General features: G+C 40.5%; 1 protein-coding gene across 3 annotated transcripts in view; it reads left to right on the forward strand.

Annotated features, from left to right (window-relative positions):
• The first annotated feature begins 4,490 nt into the window (after window positions 1-4,490).
• PDLIM3 (PDZ and LIM domain 3) overlaps window positions 4,491-12,490 on the forward strand; it is a 35,461-nt gene continuing 27,461 nt past the window's right edge. Inside the window, exon 1 of one of the 3 annotated variants that reach the window (XM_074992930.1) lies at window positions 4,491-4,749. In XM_074992930.1, the coding sequence (XP_074849031.1) occupies window positions 4,657-4,749 (93 nt within the window). In that variant the 5' untranslated portion in view covers window positions 4,491-4,656. The remainder of the gene's footprint in view (window positions 4,750-12,490) is intronic. The other 2 variants (XM_074992931.1, XM_074992929.1) reach the window with 2 other exon arrangements.

Raw genomic sequence — 12,490 nt, forward strand, 5'->3', positions numbered from 1 at the left:
AGGATTTTAAGAAAAAAAATTTTAGCCTCTATGATTGCAAAGTAGAGCCAAACATAAACCAATATAGTGATGTCTTTCTATGGACTCCTCCAGTAAATTACAGTATTAGAATGAAATCATTCAGAATCTGATCAATTCCAGCCTTGCTATTCAGAATCTCTGGCTGGGTCTACATTTGCTGTGGAAGATTGAACACATAGGCTCAGTCTTCTGGGGTGCTTCTTCAATGTCGACCCCGGAACTCCTTGTGAGCCGCAAGGATTAAGGAATGCTGATGGGAGGAGCGCTCCTGTTGGCATTCTGCACTGGGGACAGGGACAAATATTGACAGCTGCAAAATAGATTTATGGTACACAATTGGCATACCTAAAATTGCGTAGCAGTCGTCGATATTCAAGGTAAGTGTAGACCTAGCCTCTGGCAGCAGGAGCAAGCACTGGAGCTATGCACAATGGAGGAAGACCAGAAAAGTAGACACTGTGGTCTGGTCTACACCACATAATTAAGTCAATGTAAGATTGCTTATGTTGACCTAATAATGTCACTGTACACAGCCTTGTCCTGCCAATGTAAATGCTCTGCTACACAGACTCTTCAAGAGGTATAGATCCATATATTTAGGGGGAGGCAGCGTCTGCATAGACATCATATTATACTGGCTGCCATCTGTCTTGTCAATTCATGGCTGCTGCCCTGAGACTCCCTGCTTAGAGAGCCCAGCAGCCTGGCTCTCATTTCCTCCCCTCCACACACACACCTCTCTTCAACTGTGGGAAGCATTCCTAGAAAGGACAAGCACCACCAACAGCAGAAAGGCCAGGTGGATATCAGCCACTGCTGTAATTACCAACACAGGTCAACTTCAGACTGTAGCATAGTCATGCCTTGAAAGAGAGGTATTGTACCTAAGTCCCACACCCAGGCACATCTGTGACAGAGAATTACAGAAAGCCCTTTCCCTTCTGCTCTCCCAGTCACACATCCGCTTGCAATAGCCAGTTGCTGGGGGAGGTATACAGTCACAAACCCATGTTCCCTGCCTCTCCTCAGTCAAGGGCATGATTACACTATCAGAGTGCCCATCTTTCACTTCAACAAGGGAAGAGAAAAGGCAGAGAATACTTGCAGATTTATCAGACGCTCACTAGCTAAAGGCTGATACAAAAGGTCAGCAGGATCCAAATTACTAACTAGCTCACGTACTGTAACTATCGCCTTATGAAAAATGATGTATATGATATTGAAGACTCACAGTTTATTTTAAATTTAGTAACTTTGGCTCAGTTTAGCACAATTTACCATAAGGTGTGAGGTTCTTTGCAATACTGATGACTGAAGAGCCATCAAATCAAAAAACTAAAGGGATGCATCAACTGCAGAGGTTTGCACTAGGGCATGATACCTTGTGGAAGTAAGGCCGGAGGTCCATATTGCTGCCTTATAGATGTCAATCAATGGCACTTCATGAAAAGAGGCTACCAAAACTGCCTTGGCTTGGAATAGAGTATGTCCTCACATCCTGACGTGCAGGGTTATCTTCTCACTTGTAGCAGAGCAGGGTACAGCCTGAAATGCACTGAAGAGGTCTGAGAAAAGATTACTTGTCCCTTCATCTATTCTGCCAATGAAACACTCTTGGAACCTCCCAAATGATTTTGTTTTCTGTAGGTAGAGTTCCAACACCTAGCATAGATGGAGTCTCCTATTTCTGAAAGTGTCAGAAGGGCATCTCCCTTGGAGCCCCGATTTGGTGCTCCTTTGAAACAATACATCTTGTACAATACAATATCGTATTCCTGTTTTCTTGTAATCTACACAGTTCCCAAATGGGGGATCCCCACTGTCAGAATATGCTCTTCACTATGGAATCATATACTTTACATTTGGGGTTAATTTAGACGGGTCTGCTAATAACACTGTGTATTCCCAGGAGGAGTATTCCAGATGGGGTAATCAGGTGGCAAATGCACCAGCTTCAAAGGTTGGCTGTTTATATGTAATGAGGGTTAGATCTCACTGCATTCATTGCTTGTTGTCTGACATCACCTTAATATGATGGGATTATATGAGTGTTACAAATTATTGGCAGGCCTCATGGACAGCTGCCAGTTACAGGATGTTTATGAAGGAGTTCATATTCTTTGTGCTGTGCTTGTGTGGGTGGGTATCCTACCTTAAAAGGGAACAGCCCCCCACCTACAAATACTCTCCACTTTCCCACCAAGCTAGTGTCCCACACTCTTGGGTGGGGGTGGGGGTGCAAAGGAGAGAGCGGCTAACTTATCTATACGGTGTTTACATGGCATATATATATACACACCATCCAAAACTAGGGTTATAGGCAATGCTGCTGAAGACTCTCAAAAGATACCACATAGATAAAGGGTACCATGTGGCCCAGGAGCCTAAGGCTTCATCAAAGAATTGCCTGTGGGCATATAAAACACAGAGAGAGATATCACCAGATAAGGAAATATTTCAAAAAAACTGAAGACATCAAAATCAGTAATTCATAATGACTATTTGGATCCTGAGCAGTTAAGCCAATCAATAATAAACTATACAAATTATTCATCACATATGAGATATTTGTTGAGCAGATTTTTTAGCTAGTTATGGAGATTTGGAGAGTTACAAGAAGACTAGAAAAAAAAAACATGTGAAGAAAGTAAACAGTGATCCTTACAATGGCCAAAGTCTATCTTCAGTATCTAGGGAAACAACAGAGCAAACAGAAAAAGGAAAATTTGTAAACATCAAAAGCATAATGGAGTCACGAGCAACAGCCAGATGTAAGTAATAAATTTTGTAAGACAAACTGTATTTTAAAATTAGGACATCGAGGAAAAGAAATACCTGTAACATACAGGTATTTCAGAAAAACATACAATACGGAGTATTAGAAACTTTTACAAAAATGGATTAGAACAAGCTTGGACTGAAACTGATCAATGGATTACAAATGAAGAGTAAGCATATATGATAAAATGTATATTAATGGCATGTGGAAAATCTGAGAGAGGGAATTCACACTCCACTCAAGTTCTATGCCACATCCATCCTCATGATATCCGCGTATCTTGTGGAATCTCCCCTCTACCTTCCAATACACACACTTGACATCCTATCAGGAGGCGCAGTGGTACGCTCCTTTGTTGAAAAGTCTGCTGGGCCACCCAGACGTTGACAGAGCCCTACACAGCTGGCACCACATCCCATTTCCCCCCCTGCAGCTCTCTGGGTGTTCAGCAGAAAAGAGAAGGAAATCCAAGGAAATTTTCCACTACCCCAGAGGGATGATAATGTGTACCACCGATCCCACCCCCTGCTTACCTACAGTTTCTCCTGGTCTGTCTAGTTTCAAGCACTTTCCCATGAGTGGACCACATGGAGAGGCCTCTATAAAGTGGTGGGGGAGAATAGAGAAGTGGAGATATTGAAGTCCCTTGCCATGGCAAATGAAGAATCTCTGTACTGAGCTATGGAACATAATCTGGATCATTACTGTCATTAGGCCAAACTCCTAAATCTTTACCCTGCTTTCTCTCTATCTTTACTCTGACAAAACTCCCACTGATTTTAGCTGACATTTTGCCTAAGTTGACACAATGGAAAAGTGGGTATTCTCTCTCAGTACAAGGGCTAAGCCCTAGCAGCTATACCAGAAAAGTGATGAGGAGCCTCAGTCAAGGTTGTCAGCAGAGACTTGGAACAAGGGTATAAGAAACTTATGGAGAACTATAGAACAACTACTGAAAGGGAACATTTAAGAACAGCACCACTGGAAAATGCTGTCCCTCTTTTACAGCAATGTACAAAAAAATGGGAGTCAAGATGGAGCAGACACATGGAAAGAAAACATCAGCTGACACAAGAAAAACAGCTGGTAGCCTGACAACTACCACAAATTGAACACACCTGAACAGGAACTACAGCATCTAAGACAATGCCATAAGAAGGAGAAGTGGTTCTTTGTTATATTAATTGCATTGTTTGTTTCCATGTCTACATACTAGACATATCTATGACACTGATAAAAATTTTCAAGCCAGCAGAAACATTTTACATGTGAACTGTGTACAAAATACATAGCTGAAAACTTCAAATGGAGATCTTGAAAGATTTTGTGACTGTATCACAAGATGTCAAATGCAAAATTATCATTGATGAGGGAAAAAGCTCAATATTAATATTTCTTGTTAAGTGAAATGTTGATGCTGTGGTATGGTTAAAGCAAAGACAGTGCAGTAATAAAATTACATCCAAAGTGAGACCAAGTTGCTTTAAGAGAGAAATAGGAAGTTGTAATCTGAATCTTATTGAACGAGGGACTGGGCAGTACACTATGAAGCAGCAAATAAAGTAAACCTAGTTGCTGTGACCTCCACAGAGCATCCAGACTTTATTTTACCAAAGCTGGTACTCCCCCCGTGGGTGGAGCAGACAAGCGTCAGGTGACGTCATACAAGAGCAGAGATAAAGTGCTGTTTCTGCAGCTGTGGGACGAGAAAAAAAAACTTCTCAAACCTATAGAAGGTCTGCAAGAGACACTGCTGGCAGGCCCTTTATACCTACAGCTCAGCCTTCAGTTCCCCTTACTGAGCTTGGGGGAAAAGAAAAATAATCCAACAGTAAGTGCCAGAAAATTGCTGCACAATGCCACAGAATGTCTTTCTCCCAGGACCTGCTCCTTGGGGATTCAGGCTGACCGGAGGAATAGACTTTAACCAGCCTTTGATCATAACCAGGGTATGTGTCCTTTCCATTTCCTTTTATTTATTACTTTAACATGGTTTTAGTTTTTGCTCTTTGCTCTTGGATGAAGCAATAAGAAAGTTAACTAGCTACAGCTTGCATTTACTACTGTTCAAATTTAGAGAGCTGCTGGAAGTTGATAGTTTTGAAATGTTTTGCTTGTTTATAAATTTTAAAGAGATTGCTCTAGTAGGTAAAAAAGGGTTTCATTCAGCTCCCACTCTCACTTCCAAAATGAAATTCCAGTGTCCAGGGGACAATTGCAAGGTATGATTTCCCAAACCTCTCAGATTTTCACTCTCCAGTTTGGGATCCACAGGGAGCCAGAGACCACCCTAAGATATTGACTATATTGCAGCTCTCATCAGTTCCAGTAACTGGCCCATGCGAACCTTGCAAGATAGGGGGACATGACAGCTATTCCTTATGGGTGGATGTTTGTCAATTTGACTTAAGAGTTTGTAAAAAAAATTAACTACTTCAAGATCACTGTGTTGTCAGCAAGGAAGTGGGGTTATGTTCATACAAATGTATAGTTGTATGTTTTCATTTATTTTACATCAGTGATTTATGACAAAGTTATTCTATCATGAACAAGCAAGAAAAAAATCCTTTGCATTAACTAGTGGCTTTTAATGATACTCAATATTTATCTCTTATAGTACTTCATATTTAAAGAGGATTGAGAACACAAACCTTCCTCTATGTATTTTATTATATGGAAAACTGGCATTTATTTCAGAGGTTGTCATTTAAATCTATTTTAAATTCTTAAATCAATCACAAAACATATTTCCTATTCATAGGTAAACTTGGTTTAAGTACATGCTGCCGAATAGAGCTCTTTACATGTTAAGTATCCAACACCAGAATCAGCATTCTTTATTTTTGCTGGTTTATAGTATTTGCCTGTACTAAAAGCATACACCATTAATCTCTTCCAACTCACAAACATAGTTTGAAAGTTCTGCACTGAGACACAGAATTAGACCATATCTTAGTACAGTATTACATAAGTGTCAAAACTTGAAGAGTAAATACCTCTGATGATGCCATGCAGTAAAAATAATTCAAACAGGAGTTGGAGAAAGGATAAGCACGGAAATTGAATTGCCATAGTGTAAATCTGAAGTAACTCCATGTAAGTCAATAGAGTTTCTTGACATTTATGCCAATATAACTGAGATACCATTTTGCTCTTAAAATATAATGCTCTTACTTTGCTTGATGTTATATAAACTTATATGAAAAAATGTTTGTTGTCTTACATGAAAACTTTGGAGAAAGAGAAAAAAACACATTGAGTAAAAAACGGTGAAAAAAATGTCCAGCTGTATTGAGACTTTCATTGCCTTTTATGGACTTACAAGGAGAAAATAGTTTCCATTATCTCTAATGAAAAATATTTTAGCAGCGTCTGGTTTATATTGCCCTTTGTTTAGGCTAAGTGCAATGAGGTTTAAAATTATACCAACAAGAGATAAATTACATGTATTGTCATTTTCTGAAGAATAAATAATTTTGCCACTGACTAATCATCATGCCTAAAAAGTGGGTTGAGACAAAAAGCTGCTGGTTTCAACCAAGATGTCAATGCTCATTAATCTTACGCCTCATGTGGAAGAAGTGTTAAAAATAAATATAGGGAAATTTAAATGTTTAATTTTATTAGGCTAGAGCTCAGAAATTTTCATGGTAGATTTATTAGATATAATGATATCCTTCCCTGCTAATCAAACTAGATACTTGGCCTATATTTGTTAGTGTCCTTTGCCACAAGATGCAAATTAGAGAGCATTCAAATTCTTAGGTATTGCACAGTTCCATGCAGAACTAGACTGAAAGCAAAGGATAGTCATTAATATGCATAATGAAAATTAACACGTATCCATTCATATTAGCATAATGACCAGAAAATGTATTCCTCAAAAATACTTTTAACCATTAAAATAGTAAGCAGAAATTGAGTGTTTATTATAGCTTTCCAATTATCCTTCTGACTAAATTCCTTCAGCATATATAACTCCAGTTGGCTATAATCCTTATTCAATCAGAGAAAACCTTTATTGGTGGTACAACACATATGAAAGACTATCGGGGATCATCGAACACCTGTCTACAGAACGAATGTCATCTCAAAAACCCACGTGTGATTTTCCTAACCAAACACAGTAAGACGATCCTCTCGAGTGTTTCAAGCAAATGTAACAAGCAAGTATGATATTAAGGAAAGACTGAATATAGACATTAAATGAATGTGTTTATTAGCAGGACATAAAGACATAAAACACAAGATGCAAAAAATTAATAAGAAAAATGAAAACACCGTCTGAAGTTCTTGGAACTTAACTTACATACATATCTATGGAAAGCATCCAAAGCCCCCAACTAAAGTTAATGAAATCATTTGTTTGTTTTAGGATAGGCCTGCTGTGTGCCTGTGATGAAGGGGGAATATAGCTCTATGTGCGTATGTGTCTGAGTCTGTCAAGGGAACAGTTGAGATAAAAAAATTATGCATTGTAAAACTTGGACGCCTATTAAAAATTCTAAGTGTAAAAATGGTGTTTAAAGGAGGAGGAGCAACCTTAGAATTTCACAGTCTTAATTGTTCTGCTATAGAGTGCTATGGCTCCTCACTATGTATACAGTTTACTTGTTTTGCTCACATACATTTTCTTGTAACATTTATGCAGACTGTTTTTTATTTTCTCCAAAAGAGAGGCATTCTGAAGCATCCATAATTCAGTGTCACAAAGCAATTTAAAAATCAATAGATACAATAAATGCACCACCAAAATAAAACATTTTTCTCAAAATCATGCAACTGAAGAAAATTACCCTATCTGAGTAAAACATGTTGTTACCTAATGCCCAGAATGCTTGCATATAGCAGATATATATTCCTATTTCCTCCTCTTTATTTTTTTAATCTCAGAAGGAATTTAGATTCACAGTTTACAAGAGCAGCAAACACACAATAACACACAATGGCTACGTCTACACGTGCACGCTACATCGAAATAGCTAATTTCGAAGTAGCGACATCGAAATAGCCTATTTCGATGAATAACGTCTACACGTCCTCCAGGGCCGGCAACGTCGATGTTCAACTTCGACGTTGCTCAGCCCAACATCGAAATAGGCGCAGCGAGGGAACGTCTACACGCCAAAGTAGCACACATCGAAATAAGGGAGCCAGGCACAGCTGCAGACAGGGTCACGGGGCGGACTCAACAGCAAGTCGCTCCCTTAAAGGGCCCCTCCCAGACACACTTTCATTAAACAGTGCAAGATACACAGAGCCAACAACTAGTTGCAGACCCTGTATATGCAGCACGGACCCCCAGCTGCAGCAGCAGCAGTCAGAAGCCCTGGGCTAAGGGCTGCTGCACACGGTGACCACAGAGCCCCGCAAGGGCTGGAGAGAGAGTATCTCTCAACCCCCCAGCTGATGGCCGCCATGGCGGACCCCGCTATTTCGATGTTGCGGGACGCGGATCGTCTACACGTCCCTACTTCGATGTTGAACGTCGAAGTAGGGCGCTATTCCCATCCCCTCATGGGGTTAGCGACTTCGACGTCTCGCCGCCTAACGTCGATTTCAACTTCGAAATAGCGCCCAACACGTGTAGCCGCGACGGGCGCTATTTCGAAGTTACTGCCGCTACTTCGAAGTAGCGTGCACGTGTAGACGCAGCTAATATGGACCAAGTGGACTGAGAAAGCTAGATAACCAATTCAAATTCAATGAGAGTTGGAGTACCTGTGTACTTTGAACACATTTGAACATCCCAGCCCAGATGTACAATCTTGCAGTTTTGGGCTTGTGAGAGACAAGATGGACACAATCTGGGCAGCTATGCCTGGCAACAGGTGAAGCCCTCACCTACTCAAGACATGAAGAAGAGGGTGCACCACACGCAGAAGGCGTGGGCTTGATATTATCAAGAGAAGCATCTGGTGCTTTAAAGGAATGGGTTGCAGTATCACCTCACACCATCACAGCCAGATTCTACACCAAAGTGCAGAAAATACTGATTGTGCAATGTTATGCACCAACAAAGAAAGCAACTGAGGAATGTAAGACAGACTTCTAATGAGAAACTAGTGTGTTGTGAACCACAAAACAAAAACCAATATCTTGATTTTGATGGGCGACTTCAATGCAAAAACTGGAAGCATAAATACAGGCAGAGAACAAACCATGGGAAAAGGTGGTGTAGGCAACAAGAATGAAAAAGGAAAGTGCTTTGGTGACTTTTGTTCTTTCAGTGGACTGGTGATAGGTGGTAATATTTTTCCACACAAAAGGTTCCAAAACGTCATTTGTGTTTCACAGGACCACCAGTCAGAAAGACAGACTGGTCACATCTGTATCAGCAGTTTTCAAAAGATCGATGCAAGACACCTAGAAGAGGAGCAGATGTAGGTTCAGACCACCATTTAGTCATGATAAAACTCATGTTCAAGCTCAAGAGGTACACCACAAGAGTGACAAAACCAAGATTGAGATTCAACACAGAGCAGCTGTAGGATATAGAGATGACCCAGTTTCCAAGGGTAGCTGTCCAACAGATATGCACTTCTGACAAATCGCATCCCGAAAGATACTACCATGGAACAATTTTGGGAACACACCAAAACAACCTGGAAAGAGACCTGTGATAAAACACTGGAAAAGAGAATAAAGCATCACAAAGAATGGATCACAGCAGAAACTCTGAGAGAAGTGAAGGAACGAAAAGGACAGGAAAGCAGCAGTCAGCAACAGCAAAACAAGAGCAACCAAGGCAGAAGCTCAGAGACTGTGCTCAAAAACCAACAGAGAAGCTAAAAAGGCTGTAAAATGGGACAAGAAGAACTTTATGTAAAGCCCTGCACAACAAACAGAACAAGCTGCAGGACAAAGAAATTTGAAAGAGCTCTACAACATCGCATGGAAGACAGCTGGGGTACAGTGGATCAGCCAGTACAGGACAAAGAGGGGTGTGTGCTAACAAACTCAAGTGAGCAGCTCAGTAGATATAAGGAACACTCTGAAAAGCTACTGAACTCCCTGCCCACCTGGAACCTCCAGAGTTACCACCTGCAGATACATCCCTGCAAATTAACAGCGACGGACCTACAAAAGCAGAAATCAGAAAAGCAGAAAAGCACCTGGCCCAGACAACATTCCTGCAGAAGCAATCAAGGCAGCTAGCGAAGCATCAGTCAGCATGATGTATAAATGATCTGCAAAAATTTGGGCCGCTGAGGAGATCCCACAAGACTGGAAACACGGCTACCTTATCAAGCTTCCAAACAAAGGCAACCTGAAGGAATGCAAGAACTGGAGGGGCACCACATTACTGTATATTCCAGGAAAAGTGTTTAATAGGATTCTCTTGGAGAGAATGAAGATAGAAATTGACAGACAGCTCAGGGAGAACAGGCCAGCTTCTGAAGCAAGAGATCTTGTACTGACCAAGCAGCAGCTCCCAAAGGCCATTTCTACATATGCCACTTTCTCCGAAAGTGGCATGCTAATACATGGCCCAAACTATGCTAGTGAAGCATGGATGTGAATTCCCCGTGCCTCAGTAGCATAAGGTCACATGATTTGGAGTCTTGAAGAAGCTCTTCCGGACTCCAAAACAGTGTGTAGAAGCGCGGCCCCTGAGGGATCTTCCAGAAGGAAGTACTCCTTCCAGAGACTCCTCCTTTCCGAAATCTAGGCTATAGATATATCCAAGGTATCATGCCAGCCATCTACCCCAGACTAAACCATTTAGGCCCTTAACTTCCACTGACTGCATTCCAGTTATAAAAACCTGGCCCTTTTAGGCTTTGCAATTCTTGAAATACCTTTTAAATTCATCTTGGCCCTATATACCATGGCATTGGCTCATTAGAAATAGCAAAAATATACATATTAGTATGTATATATTCTTTTTTACTTTTTTGCTTTTACTGTGCTCCAAGGGAAAATTCTTACTTTAGATTAATTTTGTGGTGTTTTATGCCAATGATATTACAAGAAATTGCTCTTGAGGAAATTTATATTTTGCTATTATTATACCTCTTTCATATTTCAAATTTCAGCTACAAATTGCTGTTTGTGTATTTATCTTGCACTGTTTCTAGATGGTTCAAGGGTTTTTAGTGAGATCACCAACAGCAACTTCATCTCAACCTGCAAGTTCTCTCTGAACCCCTTTTGGGAAAATCTTCTTTTATGTCTTAATTTCTTTTGGACCAACTCGGAACCCAGATGCAACTCCCACAGGTTAGAATGGTAAAACAGATTGCTGAGGAGAACAACAAATTGATTAAAGTTTTTCCATGGAGCAATGGAAATCAAAACAGGCATTGGACAGTTTGGAACTTGCTGAGATGAGTTTCAGCGTGGACTTGAGCAGAAAATTCAGGTCCAGAAGAAAATCAAATGGGGTACCGACCACAGAGGAAAGTAGCCATCTGGATGCGGAACTTAGCCAGTCAGACATTTACAACGATTTTCTGCCCTTTTTGTAACCCCCAGAGGTTCAGAATGGAGAAGTCAGTTCATCCAAGCTCAAATAATGAAATAATTATGTGGGAGGCAGAAACAATGCATGCTGGGCTCATACTAAGCATGGACTGAGAATGTTCAGTAGCTTCTGAAGATGGCAGCGCCCACTCTGCCTCTCCATTATCAGCAGGCTTGGGTTGTCTCTTCTGGGAGACAGGCTGAGAAGAGGGACAGAAAAGGGATTTACTAGCAGCTGGGACAAAAAGCGATTGTGTGGCGTAAAATGGCTCGTCTGGTTAGATTTTAAATGTCACCATACTATTTTTCTTGTGAATCACAGAGCTTGTAGAGAAATGTAATGTCAATTTAGAAGTGTTTAGAAATCTCATGTTCGCAGGCAAAGGATGACATCCAGAATTTGAGAGGTAGGGTCATTTGTAAGGTCATAATAATAGCTGCCAGACTTTCCTGTTTGCACGTATGCAAATATTCTGTCTGGGTTTATATTCCATTAGCTTAACAAATATTTAAACAATTTTGCACACAAAAAAAAACATTGTATAAAGCAAGGAAAAATATAACAGTCACATACAAGGAATAAAGAAAAAAAAAACCAAAGATGATGCAGGGGGAAATAGGTATAACCTGAAAGAATTTCTACGTACAGCTGAATTTTTCCATAAAAAGGAGACAAATGTTCTCTTAATTTTTGTAATTAAAAAGTGAGTCAATTAATTAAGAATGAGATATATTGAGGGGTAAACAGTGGTGAAGTATTGAACAACATGGGTTCCACTCCATAGTCTGCACTCAAGCAAAACACAGCAAGTTTGGCATCTGTATGAATTGTACGCTCAGACCTCATATTCATTAATTATTTAGATTAGGTACAAGACACAATATGCAGATTGTAGAGAGCAGTTTAAGACCCTGATCCTGTAAAACTACTCTTCAGAAATGGATGCCGCTATCTATGCTGGGTTCCATTCATGCGTGGGGACCTATGCCCACAGCAGCTTGCAGTATCAGAGTCAATATAGGAGATAGAGGGGAGAAATTCTGAAAAACTCCAAACAGTTCTCAGAGGGCACGTCTATACAGAGCTGTTCTCCTGGCTGCTTCATGCTAATAAACAGTCTCGCAATTGCAAATGGCTGCTCATTAGCATACTCACACTACTAATTATCATAGCCATGCAAGATCTCGCTGCTGACAGCAGTAAAGAAGCTGTGTGGACATGTC

The sequence above is a fragment of the Carettochelys insculpta genome, chromosome 4 (genome assembly GCF_033958435.1).
Source record: "Carettochelys insculpta isolate YL-2023 chromosome 4, ASM3395843v1, whole genome shotgun sequence".
NCBI lineage: Eukaryota > Metazoa > Chordata > Testudines > Carettochelyidae > Carettochelys > Carettochelys insculpta.